The 20,335-nt window shown below is 44.0% G+C and overlaps 1 protein-coding gene across 9 annotated transcripts in view; it reads left to right on the forward strand.

The window, feature by feature from the left end:
- The window catches only part of agrn (agrin), a 199,016-nt gene that overhangs the window by 94,228 nt on the left and 84,453 nt on the right, over positions 1 to 20,335 (forward strand). For all 9 annotated transcript variants that reach the window (XM_057039710.1, XM_057039704.1, XM_057039706.1 and 6 more), the window contains one exon: positions 16,028 to 16,243. In XM_057039710.1, coding sequence (XP_056895690.1) covers positions 16,028 to 16,243 — 216 coding nt within the window. The remainder of the gene's footprint in view (positions 1 to 16,027; positions 16,244 to 20,335) is intronic.

Raw genomic sequence — 20,335 nt, forward strand, 5'->3', positions numbered from 1 at the left:
TGTTTCATGCTCAATTTCACATGTGAAGGTAGACAAAGTTGTGCTTGTTATGTGATTCCACCTGTCTCTGTTTCCCAAACTGGACTGCGGTCCACTCCAGCGGAGCTGAACTAATTCAGGCTGTCATGATCCCTGCTGATAGGTTGTCAGAGAACGGCATTATAATCGGCCTCAGACATATGCCATTTTGGCTATGGATCATTATCGTGCCCTCGGGGTGGGGTGGAGGGGAGGGGAGCAACCTATCAGGCAATTGAGTCGATGAGTCTTCGGAAATGAATTGTCTCCTAAATTTCCCCAACAGACAGCAGACAGAAAATGGCTAAAACATGTGTGAAGCTGCAGAAACAAAGAGAATTTATCCCTTTTTCCATTTGGTCTTAACATTAAGTGATGCTTAATTTTGCAGCCAAAATATATATATATATATTTTAACATGATATATAAAACATGCACCATATGGCTGAAAATAAAACACTATCTAGCCTGGAGGTGATGTCCCAAGACATTTAAAGCATATTACATATAAATTGGGTGGAACAGAATACAGTAAATATGACCCAGTGGGAACGAAGGCAAGCATGGAATATTTCAACTTTTTAAAAGGACATTATTGTGTTGAATTTTTTCTGACCTTTTTTTTTGTCTCTGAGCCTTATTTATCCATTGAACTCACCCCAAGAAGGATTCGGCATTTCTCATGTTGTTTAGGACAAATGCTTGTTTTTGTTTTGTTGTTTTTGGAGTCTGTTTTAACCCCGATCAGCCAGCTGCCCAGACCAATGACGCGCACGGAGCGATTGTGGAATGATTGTGGAACGCATTGTCTCAAAGCAGAATGGGCTCTTATGTGTCCTCGCCCTCAGCGACGCTCGGAAAACTGTGGGAAATCGGGAGGTAAACGCCTAAACGTTGCCCCTGTGCTCTCCATCCCTCAGCAAGGTGTCGTGGCAGATTCCTCAAAACCTCTGAATCATCTTGCATTTGAGGACCTGCTGAACTCAGCTGGCAATAGAGTGCACAGCGGAACCATGCGCATAGATGATTCCCAAATACATTCAGTTCAAATGATTATCATTATTCTCTTTGCATTGCATTTGCGTTTCGACACATTGACTGGTTGGAGTAGTATCAGTTTTACTCATTTTATAGAAAATGAAATCCGGCCTCAGCTTCTGATGATCCAGTCCTGGGCAATCTAGGGGATTGCACTTCACGGCACACAGGGGGGGGTAGTCAATCCCCACTCTCTTAATATATAAATCACTGAATAACGCCCATATTTTGTGGCAAATATGAGGCCGGGGCTTGTATTTCCAGGTGAAGAAGCGGCGTGACCTGACAGACGAGTATACAGACTGTCCCTTGTGCGATGGGAACTTCGCCGTCGGTCAGCAGTTATACACAGCTGCTGAAACCCACCACCGCTGGTGAGAAGCTTCCATCAAGTGGGACGATTTAATGTTACTTAGGATAAATCTTGGTGAAGCGTTCCTCTATTATTACGTATAATGCTCGTCGTGCTCCATAAGCCTCTTACACATACTTGATTGTGCAACATTACAGTAATGAAGCCCCCTCGAAGCACTTCTGCATTTATGCAGAGTGACACATTGTCTTCATGGCATCACACCGCAGAGAATTCCACAGTTAAATGGGGGGGGGGGGGGCAGTACTGTATTCACAGATCTTTGATCTGTGAATACAGTACTGCTGCAGCTATTTTCATGGAAAGCACACAAACGCACATGTGTCACAGCTGTGCTGATAGCCTTCCTTGTCTGGTGTTCCTTAATTACAGCAGATGACTTGTGAAAATGAAGTATTGACTGACGTCTCGATGCCATGACGGCAGCTCACGACCTCGCAGCGCTTTGAACTTTGTCCCCCTCACTTGGCAGGAAAGCCTCAAGCAGATCCAGTTAAATGACACATGAAAAGCTCATAGCTCAAGAAAATACTTCATGATATGAGGTAGACACCAGAGCGTTATTCATACGCCAATTGGCCACACCGGGCTGATCTCTGGCGTTGCACACGTCCGCCGCTCGCATTGATTCCATGACGCTTGGCCGCCCCATGTTTCACAGTTTAATTCTGAAGCTACGGTCACTTCGATGCAGCCTGTAGAGCCTGGAGGAAGGTCAAGGCATCAGGTCCACAAATTCAAGCCCTTAGATATCGACTGACACGTGCACAAACACGCACACGTAGAGTGTGACCTGTGCTTGTGTTAATGTCCAGGTTTCTGAATGCGGCGCCACAGCACCGCTGCTTTCTCCATCGTTCCTGGCTGTCACAGGAAGCGATTGGATTAAAAAAAGGAACATGGTGGCAGCTATTAATTATGTGGCGCGCCCACCGCCAGGCGGGATTGTGCACGTGTGCACACGCACGTGCTCACATATGCCTATTAGGAGCATTTTCTTCTGCTGATGTACCGCCACAACAAGCCGATCGGAGGCCGCCCGCGACGCTCAGACACGTGGCACGTTGTTGGCCGGGTTGCTCCAAAGCAGCCGAGCATAAGAGTAAAGCGAAAATGCCTGCGCTTGAACGGGGACTGGTACACGGAATACTTGTCCAAATCCCGCCAATATTACCTCATGTCGGTTGTGCGAGCACTTAATCCGGGAACAATGGGCACATTTTCTCACAGGTGTTCGGTTCTCACTAAGCGCCACCAATTTCTGCTCCGGCTGATTTGTAATGCTGCCCCTCGGCTGTGTGCTCAACAAATTCAATGAGACAGGAAACACTTAAAATTTTACTAGTAGATAGTCCCATTATGCATAAGACATAGTCGCTACAAACAGCGCTGGAACTTTTGAACTTTGGCTCCTGAGAATAAAATTTAAAGATTCAGAACATTACTAATGCGCTCTAAATTCATTTTGGGCGGCTCAAATAAGGATTCAAACATTAACTGAGCCTTGAATACAAAGATGGGGACTGGGGTGACCTCTGGTGCCCGACATTCAGACGTAATCAGATAAAGCGGTGGAACACAGAAAGGAATTGCATTGACAACAGGGAGGGACGGCTGAGCGTCGCTCTCGCTCTAATTGTTGTTATTTCACTCAAAATGATTCCATTGAATGTTCTCGGACAAATGAAGCCATTTGTGCGTCGGCATTCATGAGCAATCTATTGTTCCAACAATAAATCAAATTTAACTCCGAATGATTTTTCGATGAATGTCCTAATTGTTCGGGTTTTCACGACGAGATTCATTGTCTAACTCAGAATCATTCACACATGTCAGGTTTTGTGCAAACAGCAGATCTCGGAAATATTTATTTCACCACAACAGCAGACGGAGCGGTCCAGATGCTATTTTGCTTGAGCCTTACAGCCGACATTTAATGAATCGCCCCTGATTCTCAAGCAAGCGGTCCGCGGAGTGCAGTCGGAGGTCGTCGTTTGTTTTCCGGCGACGTGAAGTCGACTGAAAATAGAGCCCCCGACCGTGTTTCGCAGCGGTTTTCTCCCTCCGCCACCAGTTCTTACCAGAAATCTCAGCAAACATCTGGTCGGCTGAAATGTCCTTGAACCAGGCGGTGAAACCCTACCGGCTGCAGGGCTGCTGTCCAATCGTTCAGCGTGGCCTCCGGCGTCCCAGAGGAGGGATGAACTAAAGCACAAGGCATCCATCAATATAAAGGTACACAGACCCCACCGGGCTGCTAAAGAGCACGCCGTTAATCTTGCCGCGGCACCTCAGACGGTGCTGGATGCAACACACACGATGGCGTTGCGTCTTTAATGAAATCATTAGTGGAACCTTTTGTGGTGATGACACCTCAGGGGGAGCCTCCCAACGGAACGTGCGCCGCTCTGAGTGTCAACGAGAACCAATGCATAAATGTGTACATTTGCACGTTTGGCTCCCCCGTGAGGAGTCGGTGATTTCCGAAAGGCTCCAAACAGACTGAAGATTTGTGCCACGGAGAACATGTGGCGTGGGCAGATTGGAATATGATCCTTCCCTTCTCCCTGCTTATTGCATATGGATCTTCACTTTTTCTCTTGCTCTTCCGCAACCTTCCCCCCGCTTTAACAGCGTGAAATAATTCATAATTGCCATATTGGTGGTTATGAGCTCCGACAGGGGCAAATCCATCTTCTGAATTCAGCAGCGTCTGACCTGCAAACGTCTGCAGCGACTGAATGGATATGTGTGACCATGCAGGTGGGGGCAGGGGGTGGGGGACGCATGTCTCGTTAGGGTGGAAATATGCAGCACATTGGAAGAATGTTGGGTAATTTGATAAGAGCGTCTGCAGCCGCGCAGAGCTCCAGTTAAAGACAAGGGGAGCACAGAGATGGAACGACGTGTCCACATGGTTTTGTCAGTAGCATTTGCCAATTTTACACGGTTCCGACTGTAACATTCGTCCTTTTGCCCCAGGCAACCTAATTGCCCTGTCGTCTATCTTCTGTGGCCTGGCTGGTATGCCGACAGCCAGATTCCTATATTAGAGAAAAATCATTTTCCTTTTCACTAAATGAGCAGTGCTGTGATAAACAGTCGATTCCACCACCATTCCACAGGTTCACCTGCAGGAAAGACACATTTTAATCACTATCTCTGGCTTCTGTATTACAGTATTTGCAGCCAGATGATTTCTGGTGTAATTAATTAGTTTAGAACTTACATGCAAAATGTATACGCAGACTCTGTTGTTGCACATATATGCTTTTAATGATGTTTTGCATAGCTCCAGTCAAAGTCTAGATGTATCTCCAGCTGTGATGTTTCATCAGAGAAGAGTGAGGAACGGCAGGGCGGACTTTCAAATGCACCGTCTAAAATAAGACATTACATCACTGCTCACTTGTGTTTCGTTTTTTTTTTTGTTTCTGTTAAAATTAGCTTCCCAAGACCAGACAGTTGCACGTCTGTTAGCTTGTTGGCTGTTCCTCATCAGTAGATGCACTGACATTGATCAGACACAAATGAAATGCTGCAACTAAAAGCATAAGCAATTGACTGATTGACTGTGTCCTTTTGGGTCCACTAATCCAATTAATTAAGAGCCCCCTACCCCTACCCCTTTTTTTTTAAATTGTGGTAATGCACATCATATTAATTTCTATGGTATAAATGAGCGCGTGTACGAATGTGCGTGTTGCTCAGCTGTTCCATTATGGCGCCAGAGCAGTGTGGGTCAGGATAGGCTAAGAGAGGAAATGAAGACAAATGAACAGGGGCGAGCTTAACGCTCTTGCAGTCAGCTTCATATTACTTATTGTATCCCCGAGTGCCCCCCCCCCACACTCCCCTCCCTCCTCCTCTTCCTCCTCCTTCCTTTCTTTCCCTTCACTCACTCTTCATGAGGAAGATCTTGCAAACCCAGGGAGGGGAACATGGGAAAGGGAAAAGCTCAAAAGTGTCACAGGTTTTGTGCCGCTCTCGCAAGGAATTCTGCCGTGGTGGCCAAAAAAACGGATAATTGAAATCTTTAGTCGGACGCTCTCCTATCAATTATCCATAGGCCTTTAGTGAGTGTGAGCAACACTGATTCAGTATATGAGCTCATAGCCTCCGAGGCCCCCTCCGAGAAACAAAGTTCCGGTTGATGGATGGGCAGCCGAGACGGCACTTTACTTTTCTGAAAATAGCATAATCATATGCTACACTCACCTTTGCAGAGAGAGGCTGCGATAAAAGTGTGGAGCATGTGGGTGTGTTTGTGAGTGTGTAACGGTGACAGACTCTAAAAATGAGCTGGGCTCCTTTGAAATATTGCTTTCTAATAGGCTTTATTTGCCTGTCTTTGGACTCTTGTACCAAGTAAACTGCAACGAAGGGAGAAAGATGAGGGATAGGGTCATTTTTTTCCCCCCCAGAATGTCTAAATCACCCTGTTCCCTCTTTTATCCTCTGGCTGGTCAGGAAAGTAAAGCCAGTGAAAGATGGAGGAAGACATCACAAAAAGCAAAGGGATACGCAGACATATCGATTGTCAGGTCAAGGCTATTGATCAGACGAATGGGAGGAAAAATAAATGGATGTAAAAAAAAAAATGGAGAGAGATGGAATGATTCAGGCCAAGCGATGATGCAACCAGGGAGGGAAGAGACTGAGGGAACCAGTCAAGAGCTCATGGTGACAGGGTTCAGTAGTTATGGGTATCCGGCATGCCCATACTAGCTCAGTGTCTTCTAGCTCGGTATATGAAGAGAAGCTTTCATATACTGCTTTATCAGCCAAATCGCGGATCTGAAATGGAGACAGCAATAAGATTCCCACTTTATATGTGTGTTCTTCCCATATGGTAGAGGGAGGCAATTTTCTAATTTCAACACGGTGGAGCTGTTCTGAGCTCTTCTCCAACTGTCCTCAGTTCCCTTTGATGACAATGGTGGTGAGCGCATGGGCACCTTGTTGCGATTAGGCATCGCAGTGAAGAGCATATGGAGGAGGCCGTCTCCCTTTTATCCAGCACGGACCAGCTCAGCACTTGAGAGCTGCAGCTTCCTGGCTCGCCTTCCAAGCTCTCCCCAGGTTCTCTCTGAGACTCATCCTCCTGCCATCTGCCGCTGACTTGGGCTCCCTCCAGAAATCCTGGGGAAAAAGAACCCAGAGAAACAAACACTGTCTTCTCCACGGTGGGAGGCAGTATGGAGGCTCAGTTTCCTGTGCATTAAAGAACACTGACCATGGTTTGAGCCTCCTCGGGAGAGGGAGCCTCCACTAATATAAATTCCACTCAGGAGAGGAATAATTCAGAGTTACAAAGAGCAAGTTAAATCCATCAGAGGCTGGCTTCTTCAGCAAGTATAGAATGAGCTGGTTCGGGTTATGGAGTTCAGCATTTCAACATGTAACATAAAAAAATCAAATCAGCACTCATTTGCCAGTGCAGGTTTGGAGGAATGGAAGAATTCCCCAGCGCCAGATGTGTGTATGTATCATCATGCACCTGGTTTGAAAGCCTTTTTTTTTCTTTTCCCAAATATCACAATTTCCCAGAAGACACACAAGCGTAGATTGATGGCGGTCCTTTCTTGTCACACCTGTCCAGCTGTTTTTGCGGTCATTAGCTGCAATCAATCAAAGCTTGTTACGGAAGAAAAACGGATTATTCATTCTTTTTACGGATATTACTCACCTTTCATTGCTTTGCACTCCCATGGGATGTGAAATGAAGTGAAAGATGTCGCGTCTGCTGCGAGGGGAAAAAACAAACAAACAACCAAACATTTTATCATCTAAAGCCAGACAGGGGACTCTCAATATAAGGCCGCATTTTAGTATTAAATGACCTATAAACCCATCATAAATAGGTCTGGTTTATAAAAGACAATCAAGCTAATCAGTCCTGCTTTCTTTTTGTGTTTCCTGCTCAAGGCATCGATTTTGTCACTGAAATTGTCTCTACAGCCAAGTATAGGAGAAAATCTGCGATTGCAGAGATAAACTATCATTTTCGGATATTCTTCCTCACACGCGACGCTCATTTGCATGCATTTCTGTCCAGTGTGCGTACTTAGAAAAAGAAAGGCGGATTTGACGATGGGTGGTGCAAAAAAAAAGGTGAAAAAGCTGAGATGACATCAGCTTTTGGCTGTTAAACCGGTGTGTTTGTGTGCATGGCTACATGCGTCAGCTGGTGCGTGTCTTTGCATCCATTTTCTGCATTTCTGTCCCGCGCGAGAGATGAATCGTTCGTCACACACCCACACAATGCTACATGCAATTATGGGGCATAAATAAATACTACTTTGTGTGTGTGTGTGTGTGTGTGAGCAGTATGAAACCATTTTTCTTTTCAATAGGAGGGCATCATGAGACGGTGGAAGGTGACGGTAAGCATAGGCAATGAAGCTCCGTGAACAAAAGAGGACTCGTTTCCTCATAATACTAGTTAGGCTAAATAATTGAGTTCAGGAAGATGCTGGCAGCCATGCTGATTTTTTCTTCATGTATATTGCAGACCATCTGCAATCTGTTCTCAAGAAGCATCTCTGGTTGTCTGCCGCAGAGATGTGGCGGAAATGTGAGGTGACAGAATAGGGCTCCGTCACCAATGCCTCCATTATTGATAAGAGTGGGTGGAGGGAAGGCTTGGAAAGAGGAATGGAGGATCGAGAACACCGTGCAGCTAAGGGAGAAAAAAAGGTCTTTTTCAAGCCAACAATGAACTTGGTTCGATTTCCAAGTCCTCAAGAAATTTACTAGAAATGTTGGGTTTTAATTTGCTCTACAGTACGGCAAGATAAAATACATTATGTTCGTATTTGTTGTTTTATATATATGATTCGACTGCTTAGCAAATTGGCATCTTGATAAACAAAACATGTTGTTATGGAATTTGGTCTTTTCATTTGCCCTGGATCACATTGAATTATAAAGTAAATCACAATAGCTGTAAAAGAAACAACCAAGATGGCAGAAGGGGCGAATGATTGTGTGCCAGCAACTTTCATAGACTCATGTTCTTCCACCTACATATTCCCAGCACTGGCGAGGGCACCCAAACCTAGCGGGAAGTCTCGTTTGGTAATTTTAGCTTTGCCAGGAACTCGTCAGTTAAAGTTGTGCAAATCTTTTTTTGACAACTCTTAAGTTGTCTGGGGGGTATCTACCTTTCCAGTTTCAGCTGAGCCACATCTCCTGCTGGTTATATTTTGGGTTTTTTTTTGTCTGGAACGGGAAAAAAAAACAGCTTTTAGAGATTTTGGCCGATTATCGTCAATAACCACTGCGTTATTGCCGTGAATCCAAATACAACTGAGGTACCTCTCATCCCATGCTGGTCAGCTAGCTTAGCTGAAGTGGGTCACATGACCCTGTGTAATTGTTTTTTATTGGCTCTATTTCCTGCCAGACAGTTCCATTCCTCCAGCAATGTTTTTACCAGGACTCAGAGCTCACTGCGTTTCTGCCGAACCACCGTTGCAAAAATCACACGTTTTCATCGTCTTTGTTAGGAACGTGGGAGTCTGTCAAGCCCGGAGACGTTCCAGTTCTCCTGTCTCCTCCCACAGGCCATGAACTTGCCCCACAGGTTGATTGGAGACTGTGTGAATGAGACACGCGTGTGTCCTCCAGTGGTCTGCCAACCTGTCCTGCCTTTCATGCACTGACCCATTCGGTCTACGTAATTATATCAGTGCCAATAAAAAATAATAATCTCATCTCTATTTATAATGCCAACCTAACATTTCATGAGCCAACCGAACTTTTACAAACCTTTAAACACGGTGCTTTAGGAATTCACTGCTGTTAGACTTTTTGTCAAGGACACCCATGCTGCCAGAGTCCTCAAACCCGTCTAATTCTGGGTTTTTTTCTCTATTGTCGTCCCAGCGTGGTGTCATCTGCGTGATCTGACAGCATTAGCAGATGGCATATGTGAGTTCCAACCATGTCGCGCTTTCAAACCCCGATTTAGCTCTTTTTAACAAGTCAACTGGAGTAATATTGAGCTTACGCCGTTTTATTATTTATTCCTTCCCACCCTCTCTGTTGCTCTGCTCCCGAATTGATCAATGCAAAAAAGTATTTGTCTCGGTGCAGCGGAACACCAACACCAAGTTGGCCAGATTAAACAAGTTTGAATAGCCCCCACCCCCAGTGTTAAAACACCTGAGGAACTTATGGACGCGGAAACTGGAATTAAACTACTGACTAGTGCCACTCTACCACGTGTTTGTGTTAACACAGTGCTTGTGACATGTGCATGTTTGCCGCTCACCAAGATTAGTGGGCAAGCTACTTCGTTCAGCAGTAGCCAAGGAATTTTCAAAACAAAACCCCTCATATCGCACGGAACCATAAATCACTTTAGACACATCATTCTACCCTAAAATGTTATTCTTCATATGAGTATACATGTACTATACCATGCATGCGTGGACATATATACATGTATGTAGAGACATGCTAAGCTGTACATAATTTATGTTAATTTTAATCCAATAATGTTGGTTTTTACCCAGAAATAAACATTTGGAAGGCAGGGTAAAGCCCTTCCAAATGGGTCTTTTGTGGCACAGCAAATGTGTATAAAAAGACATTTTTCATTGTGCTGTTTTTAATGAAGTATGGCGTCGTCGTGACACCCCGCACACCTCTAAATCTGTCACTGCTGCTTTTATGCCCTAGCCTCCCCATAGTAAACAATAAAACCAACCTGCGCTTTGTGTAGCTTTAATAAGTTCTATTTACTGTTAATACCAGAGGGATGTCATTAAAATTAAAAAAGGAAACCACAGCCAAGGGAGACGAGAAATAGCAATGGCAACATCTCAAAGTGGCAACAACACAAAGTTAGGTGACTGAGCAACAAAGTCATTAGGGAAAAGGCTGATGGTTTCCTCTAAAAGAGGCATGTCTCTGGCACGGTGATTTACCCAGTATTCATGTATACATAAATGTAATTAAGCCTACTGAACACCACTAATTTTGCTGGTTTTGAACCCAGAAGGGGAAAGACGAGCAGTGGTTGCACATTTTCTGTCCCTGATTCGTTCACAAGAGGGGTGCTGCATCAACTATGCCACGATTGTCAGAAAATCTTCAGCTGGAGTGGAGTTCATCGTCTTACTGGATGAAATGAAGCGTATGTGTAGAACGCCCTATTTCATTAGCTGGTTCGCTTCTGGTGCCTCTCATTCCCATTCCCTTGCATCTTTTTCTTCTTTCTGCAGTATTTTCTCTAAATAGAAGCTCTCCCTGTCCTTTTTTTTCAGTTCGAGTTCTCTTCCCCATCTCTGCCTAATCTTGACTCGCTGTGTCTCAAAGTTTCTATCTCATTCACTGGAAGAGGATCGACTCAGCCGCAGAAGATGCAGTTTGGTAAATGAGTTCTTCCTGCCTGTTAGCCAGGTCAGGGCCCAGGCGCTCAGCTGAGCGCGTGTGTGTGTTGCATCCAGCAGGCAGGAACAGAGAAAAATGGATTGCCCCCGTTTATGTGCGGGAATGAGAAAATACTGTATCGGCTTACACACACACACACATACTGATAAAATCATCCTCATCTGCTCAGAAAGTGCACATGTTCTAACAGAGCAAGGAGCGTACATGAATAGATCTTTACAGTTTGTTTTTGACAGTTTGCTCCCTTGCGCTGATAAGAACATCGAAGTGAAAGTGGCACGTGAGGTTGCCCCCCTCTTTCCCAACCTCACCCTCTGTATTGTTTCTGGTTTAATGCAGCCATTTTCTCATATTGAGCTCTAAAGTTGGCCCGCTTCTCTGTGAGCTCTTTATTTCGCACCAGAAGTTCTGAGATTGCGCCGTGATCAATCATTGACCGCTTCGGTCCCCCGAGAACCCGCTGAGCAAAGTTCAGTAAGAGCCTTGAAGGCCTCCCCCCCTTCTTTAGATACTTTATCAGGTGTAACTGCTGGCGGCAGAGGATTTCACATCATACAGTTTCTATACCCTGTTGTAAATAAGTATATTGGTCAGTGTGTGTGTGTGTGTGTGTGTGAGAGAGAGAGAGAGAGAGAGAGAGAGCTTCTCTGCAGCTTTAACAATGCCTACACCCACACAGCACGCCTCCAGTGGCTGTACTGCCCACAGCCGCTGCAATTAAGTTTTCAAAATTATAGTTGAAGAGAAAAGAAATCCGTTCTGTGTTATAAAAAACTAATAACCCAGGCAGGATGTTATTAATAATTGAGCAGAGGAGAGGTGAAATTGTTGCCCTCAGCCTTAAAAACAAAAAGGTTAAACCCACACAAGGAGCTGATGTTGGCACTAAAAGTAGCTCAATTAATAAATATTCTATTTTGTTGACATCAAAAATTTGGCACTGCTATTTTGGCTTTGTTGAAACTGCAGTTGTGGTTTTGCATTACATGGAGCCCATAATCCTCTGGCAGTTTCTGTGGACTGGATCACTCTGTCCTTGGTGGGTCCAAAAGGACAAATACAGAGGGAATCTAATGTGAGCAACCTAATTACAGCTCTTGGGCAGCCATTGAAACCATTTCGTGGTCATTTCCTCGCTGTCAATCATAACATCTGCCTCAAAGTCAGTACCAACTTGTCGAGCCATCATGAAAACCAACACTATAAACAGACGAAAAAAACAACGCTAGGCCAGCCGCACACCCCATCATGGCCTTCCCTGGGTGAAAAAGACATGAGCCTAGCACACCATAATGCAACCCAGCTATCCCAAATCCCCAAATTCCTCCCCACTCAGATGGTCTAACTCATAAAAAGAGTTTGTTCAAGTTTTCTCTCCCACTCTGATGAGGCCTGCCTCGCTTTGCACTGATTGCATCATTGGCTGTTGCCAAGGAAACTGGTCCTTGCACAGAAACACTGATACAGAGGCTAAAGCTCTCTCACAGCAAGATGAAGAGCATTAAAAACTAGCCAGCCTATCCGTATTACTTTATGTTAGCTGGAAAAAAGGCGCCCTTTATTAGGGACTAAGTGGAAGACTTCTCCCAGGAGCGCCGGAGCGCCACAAGCTCAGACTCAACGCGGAGGCTGCGTTGCCACAGAGTTCCGCATCAATCTCTGTTTTCCTGACTGTCAGCAGACCATGTGGACACCGCCGCTGCCTGATCAAATCAGATCGCGGTCAAACTGGTTTCACCTAACAACGTTGTTCAGCGTGCTTGCCATTTTTACATCGCGCTGCTGCAGATCAGCCGGCTGCTGTTCTCCTCACCCATGTAAAGTTCAGGGCCGCACATCATTCAATTGAACAGGGAACAGGGAAACCGGACCCAGAAGGAAACTGGACTTTTGGGAAATAATTCGGAAAAGACGGCAGTTTCCTCCTTCCTCTGCTGTGACAAATGCTTCTCCCCTAAAAGTACTTATATGACTTTGTCAGGCTGTTTGTATTCTGTCAGCTTTATCGGGTCCGAATGCGTCCCTACTCAGGGCAACAGTTCATTTCTCCACTCTAAACCATAAACAGTGTGTTGATTATTTTTTGATCTCAGAGCAGCTATAGATTTAAGTTGTTTTTATTGAATCGCTGTTCGCGACAACGCGCACGTAGAGGAAAATGGGCAGAGATACAATGGTGGAAAGCTAGGGTATCAGGTTCAAATTTTGCTCTGAGGGTGAACAGTATTAGAGCTGAAGAAGGGAGAATTTCCTTTTCTTTTTTTTTACTTTCTTCCAAATGGCGACAGTTTTTTTTGGGTTTTTTGCACATAGCTTCAAAATCACGGTCCTTTCATAACCCTCTGATGTAGTGGAAAAGTGCTTAAGGCTGTGACTCGGTGTCATATTTAATGGATGAGCTGTCCAAAAACAGGATCAAATGTTACCTGTACAAAATGGTCCCCAGGACAAAACACTAACCGGACATGCTTTGTTTTCCACCGATGTGATTTTCACGCCAAGTCTGCGGCAGGCGGGAGAAAAAATGCATGGAAATGTAGCTGTTGAGGCTACAGGGCTGCAGCTTACGTGAGGCAGTAACGTGGAGGAGCAAACCTGCACCTCAAGAAAAGTGCACACATTTTCAAGAAGAACTGCAGAGCTCAAATTATTTATTAGTTATTACTTTTTCCTTCTGCACACCTGTACATCCACACAAAAGATCCTTAATCATTTCACTTAGCAAGTGATGGAAAAGATGCTCCAAAGGTCAACACTATTAATCCTGCTTGCTACCATTAAAAACTGTTATCTCTTAGGCAAGAGGAGCAATTTCCCCCCATCTTTTTCTTTTAAATACACTGAATTGTTTTGTTTGCTATTACGGATATGGATAAAGTAATCCTAGCGATAATGTGCCTGCCTCAGAGAAGCAATATTGGTGAGGATAAAAGCAGAAAAAAAGAATTTTGAAGGGCATTGTCTGTCTCTGTGCCGGAGCTTCTGATATTTATGCCGTCAAATGAATGCTAATGCACGCTTGTGTACAATCCCTTATCTTTATTTGGCTATTGGAGTTTTAGGAGTAAGAAATTCTCAATACTCAGCAACCAGCAGGAGCGGCAACAATGAAACCCTGCACAGTGCAAGAGCCTGGCGATGGAAACAGGATGATGATTCCTGAATTGGGCCTTATATTGTATTTTAATCTGACATTCACTGACATTTGCCATTCAATTTTCCATTGTGCTAAATAACTGGCGTATGAATAAATGTCTGTGGCTTTTAAGCTGTTTGCTATTCTATATTCTTTGCTGTTATAAGAGAAATGCATTGTTTGTTTCAGGAAATTCAACAGTAATGTGTTGATTTTGTTTGATATTGCCCACATAATGGTACTAAATTACAAGCTTTTTCCATGAGATTGATATCAGTTAAGAGCTCATATTTCCAGCCTTTTGCTGCAGGACATGTTCTGTGTCATATGCTCATTTTTTCCAGTAGAATCTGTATGTTTTAGGAGCCATTTTAACATATACCCAACCATCAATCGGGTCCCCCTGTACTAGCCTGGTCCTGCTCAAGGTTTCTTCCTCTTAAAAAGGTTGTTTTTTTTCCGCCACTGTGGCTTGTGGGTCAGACTTTGTGTGCCTCTAGAGACAATTTTGATTAAACAAGAGACTGTATAAATAAAGCAGAATTGAATATATAACCCCTTTTACTTCCCCTTTAAGCATGTCTGTGTTGTTTTCTTCCATTTTAAATATAAACCACTGAACGTCACACCGTCTTGCGATCCCTCACTTTCCTTTGTGCGCTTTGGATACTGTTTGATTGAATCTCCGCGTGCACAGCTTCTCTCCCGAGCCACCTGCTGAGACGTGCGCGCAGGGGCGCCTTCTGCGTGGTGCGAAGTGATGGTGGAGGATCGGGCCGGTCATGACAGGACCTTTATCCTTGCACCTCACTGTGTGGCTGTGCGCGTCTGGCACCGAATGCCGACACCTATCAGACTCACATTTGCTGTCAAGAATACAGATGCAGTCAAGGATGGCTTTAACCACACACACGCGCACACACACACACATGCACCTTTTCCCCTGGTACAAAAGAGAGTGAGCTCAGGTAGCTGTCAGGAGTTTTCCCACAGGAAACAGTAGGCAAGTCAAAAACAGCCTCTTTGTCTGTTATTCTACACACATGCATGCATGCACATTCACACACCAAGGGGCAGAAGGAGATACCGTGAGCAGACCAGTTGTCACACACACACTGGGTGTGTGTGTGTGTCCATCCGACTGTCTATGTATTACAGAAAAAACAACATGGGTCCGACTGGACATGCTGCCTTGCATTTATTCCTGGCCTGGAAACCAGTGATAAGAAATAGCTTGCCTGTGCATAGGTGCGTGTGTGTGCGTGTGTATTCTGAGCATCGGCTGATTACTCCTCCACCCAATAGGACTTTTATTTGAGACACTTTTATGTTTTTCGCTGTTCATGCCTGTGAAAGTCAGCCGAACCGGTGGCGGCCCTGACGGCGTCGAGGCGAGACGCTTGGTCAGAACCGTTACCTGCCACAGCGTGGGTCAATTATTATGTGAGGTTAACACACCGGTACTGACACATGCTGCTTGTTTTGTGACTCCAAATCCTTTTACAAGGTGGTGTTTTTTTTCTTTCTTTCTTGTTTTGTTTTGTTTTTTGATCAAAGCTGTGAAATCAATGGAAAGTTCAGGATCAAAGTCTGAATAGTTGTTGACTTCAGGAATCTGCCGGGTCAACCACAGCTTGTCTGCCTGTTGTTGTGGCTCCATTTTATTTTATTTTTTTAATGATTCCTTGGTCAATGATGGTTGTTGAACTGCCTAACACCTTTAGAGAAGATTAAAGACTAAAGCGACTGGGGATTTAAAGTTTCATATCAAAGCTTTTTCTGTGTTTTTATGTGGCAGCCACAGCACGACCAACTACACACAGCGTTTTCTCAGCATGGGGGGGGCAGATTTTCCCCAAAAATGAGTCAAAGCATCTGCCTGCTGTACACCAGGATCCTTTTTACTCCCCGGTGTACTTGTTGAGGGGTATTGAGCCTGTCTAAATGTTACCACCCAATCTTCTTTTTCCTATTCAAAGATGAAAACTTTGAACAAACACACTGACTTTGAACATTTGCAATTGAATAACAGATTTATTTATTTTTTTGTCCTTCTACAGGCTGCAGGGGGATGTTGTGCGGCTTTGGTGCTGTATGCGAGCGGGACCCAACCGACACCTCCAAGGCCGAGTGTGTTTGCAAGAGAGTGGAATGTCCCTCTTTAGTGGCACCTGTTTGCGGCTCGGATTCGTCTACCTACTCCAATGAGTGCGAGCTAGAAAAAGCCCAGTGCAGCGCACAGCGACGCATCAAAGTGCTACGCCAGGGTCCCTGTTGTAAGTACCATCATTTAGACTTAACTTTTATACTTTAAATCAGCCTCTTGAATGATTGAATGCTTTTCTTGACTGCCACAGAAATGCACATTCAGACCATAGTAAAGGGCCAGGGCTGTGATTGATCATGTAGCTCCATGCATACTTGCACACAGGGATGCAAAGAAGCACAAATATGTTATAGTCTGACCCTTAGGAACAAGACTGTAGCTGGCAGAGCTGTTTTTATTTTCTTTATTTAAACAGCAGCTTCTTTTTAAAGAAAAAAACCTCATGTATCTTTGGTGCTTCTGATCCTGATTAAATCAGTTACAACGACCTGTTGATTATACAGCATTTTAAAAGGCAGCGTGACCCGTAAAAAGCAACCATTAGTTTTTGTCGTGGGAATTTATTTTGAAACGCGTGAAGCGCAGGTTGATGGACGCCACGTAATATGCTGAATATGGATGTAGCAACGAATGCCAGATCCATTAATGCTTCGGCACCACGCAATATTGTAGGCTGCGGCGTGGCGCTAAATTACATGTTGTCGTGGAGTAAATGGATTTCAATTATGCGCCGTATGGCAAACAGGTTTTTTTCCTTCCTATCTTTGTCCAGCAGTACTTAAATTCATCCCCATTATGTTTCAGGCATTGTCTTTCCACTGTGGCCAGACTATCAGGGCCCTAAGCAACACCTGTAAGAAAAAAAGTAGCTCACTGCTGCCCCTGGTTCTTATCCAGCATTGAAAGGCTTTCACCACTTACCCTCTTTAATGCTCTTCTTAAGCAAAAGTCTCAAAGATGAACATCAGACTTCTGCCAAAGCTGCAAGATTTGATAATAATAGAAGGTTTCTTCCGCTGCATTTAGACCCCCAGTGCTAAATGCTTGATTCTGGTCTACTATTATCAGGCTAGCAGGGATGACAAAACAGCATTGTGGTGAACAAGGAGGAACAAGCAGACCCAAAAGTAAAGCAGAGAGGCATGCAAAAAGCAGACGGAGGGTAGTACTGCAGAGCATGCAGGGACAGGAAGTCACTTGGTTATATTAATGAAGTCCTTGCAGACTAGCTAGAGCAGCTTAGCTGATGCTAATAGTAAGACACAGCTGTATGTCAGCATTTCGCAGCTTTTAATAGTAACTGTTGCGTTGAATTCCTTTGCAATAAATGCACAACTAATGTAGGAGATGTTGCTGGGGACAATTTTTCTTAGTGTTTTGATTGTTTCACATGATGTGCAGGGCAGTTAATTAGCCTGTACTTGAAGAAGGTAAACAACGTAAATTTATAATACAAGTTTATGTATTTATATAAGTGGATGCAAGACCGATCTGTAGACCACTGGTGGCTCCAGATATTATTCCTGTTGAGCAGAATGATTGAAAATTCTGTATTTTATTATCATTTTTGCTATTCTTTCCTACTGTTTGTTTTGTGTGAAGCAGCAAAGGACTCGATTTGATTTTGATTTTATTGCGACCACCTTCCTGCGGACCCTGACATTGAGCCAGTGACTTGTTAACAGAGGGTATTCGTGGTGGTGAATTAATCAAATGTATCATAAAAGGCTCGGACAGCACAAAAGACAGTGGTGGGACGTAAAAAGAGAACTTTGAGGGTCAACATTATCAGGGACAAATGAGTCATCTGCCATGAAAATTCGAGAGAAGGCATGGAACTAGTATTTGCTGAGGTGAGCAAAGTTGATTAGTTGAATTTTTTAATCGCTTATTTATAGGATTTGCTTATTTTGCTGGTGCTATTCTTTCGGTAACGATCAGTTATTTATTTTAGGTCCACCACGCAATTGTCAATTCCTGTGTAATCACATCTAAAATACAAAGCTGCTCCTGTTCTTTGAATGGAGGAATGACGGAGGATTAACCAAGAACAGTATGACATCACACTAACAACAGGCTGCAGTTACGGCCATCTGGTTCAGAGCACATCTTGATTTTTATTTTATTTTTTGAAGAAATCAGTCTTTAAAAATCTGAACCAAAGCGAACCATGGCCAGTCAGTTTTGACAGCAACAGTTCAAGCGCCAACGCCTTTAAGGGAGCTACAAGATAATAATGTGTAGCAGGTGGCAGGTGGTGGACGGAGCAGCCCCCAGCCGCCCCCACTACCGACACGGAGCACATGTAACGAATTGACTTGCCAAAAATGTATTTATGACTCACAATTGCAGCTATGTATCCACTGCATTGACGCGTGTTGGGGCGTGCACAAAACAGAACCCTTCATTTTAATTAGTGTAATTGACTGAGCATTTACTGGCCTTTTGTTCCCTACAGTGCCCTCTGCTGTAATCAGGTTAAACAAATATGCTTACTGCTTCATTAATGCTATGCGTTTATGGATTGTTGTCGGGGGTGTCATATTTTTATTGATGTATGCTGGCTATGCCTAATGGCCAGATATGAATGCTCATCCATACTGGGCCCGGGCAGTAGGTCAGAGTGACGGATCCTCATTGTCTTTCACAGCCTGGAATAAATTCAACCAATAAAGAGGTCATGACAGGACACTCTGCCCTCCATTCTGGAGTTGTCATGACTGATGGTGGATGAGAGAGGTGAAAATGAGAGGAAAAAGTGAAGGATAGATTAAGAACACTGGCTTGTTTGAATCAGTCCACTTGAATAGCTGGTGTGTTTTTTTTGTTGTTTTTATTGGCGTCAGTGAATCTGTCACTTAATCTGGGAGGCTGTCATGTCTGATTCTAATCATCCCAGGAGAGTTCAATGCGGCCAGGAAAGTTTTCAGGGTTTTTTTTCACACTGATAATCTCATTTTAGTGTCAGAGGAGGTTGTAAGGTGAACGTTTTAGCATTGCGTTCAAGTCTGACAATGCCAACATTATGTTCCTGACATATTTAAGGAGATGGAGAGTAATTCAACTGGACTTTTAAAGTTTTTCTCCCTCAAACGCTGACCCAGCTCTACAAATGAAAAAGAGTTTGTGTGCTTTGAGCTGTCAGGACTATAGAAAATTGACTCTTACAATAAAACATCTAGTGGAGTGGCCATGCTGTTTTTGTAAAATATAAATGGGTTTAAGGATCAACCAAGTGATCCAGTGGCAACATATCCATCATTAGCAGAAAGGTTAGGTCAGAATTAGGATTTGAGCAGACAGATCCGTTTCTTTGTTTCCGGGGTAACCAACAACTTTGGATTTTTACTGTCTCATAAGCTGCTTCACCCACCATCAGTGACATTTACCTACCCTCACTTGTCACCCCCAAGTTATGTTCAGTATAGACCAGCTCCGTTGTGCCTTTCTGTGGGAATAATAGCGGCTGTTAAAATCCAGATTCTCCCCCTGTATGTGACTATCATTTTGAAATGTAACTGTAGGAGCTACAAGATGTGAGGCAGCAGTTAAGAGGTTAAAAAAAAAGAAACAGCAACAACCCAAAAACACATCAGACTCATAAACACTGACTCAAGGTCTTTGTGATGTTTTGCTCCCCGAAAGAAATTAAACCACAATCTGCTGGCATGTGGGCTCCACAGGCCGAGGTATATTGATTGTCTTGAGCCACTTTTCTGTTCCGCAGTAGCTACTCTGCTCGCCTCAAAATCTGAGCTTCTGCTTCGTGAAATGACTGTTTCTGTCACCGAGGAGGTATTTCTTAAAGAAACGTATATCAACAGTGGCTATATACTGTACAATGCTTTGCTTTTGAACAACCTAGATAAAGATTCATCTCCGTTAACAACCATCACTACTTTATGTCGACACTATTGTCAATTCTGGCCAATCGGGAGCCCGCGATGGCAGGTGTGACTGCTTCAATCAGGTGCTAAAAATAAAACCTTTTTGCAGTGGAAACAACTCAAAAGTGAGTCAGTTTGAACGAGCGGAGTAGGTATCTTACAATGGAATGGTGGCATAAGAGTGATCTATTGACTGACAATGAGGTCCTGTTGGAGCGCAATACCTCTCGTGTGTCACTGCCAATCCACCTGTTCTTTGAATGAAGACTTCAAGAAGAATAATGCCAATTTTAAAATATATTTAGCAATAGAACCAATTCAAGATACAAATATTACAGAGCCCTGGGCCAGTTCATAACCCTACAATAACAGAG

Source organism: Takifugu flavidus, chromosome 8 (assembly GCF_003711565.1).
Source record: "Takifugu flavidus isolate HTHZ2018 chromosome 8, ASM371156v2, whole genome shotgun sequence".
Lineage (NCBI taxonomy): Eukaryota > Metazoa > Chordata > Actinopteri > Tetraodontiformes > Tetraodontidae > Takifugu > Takifugu flavidus.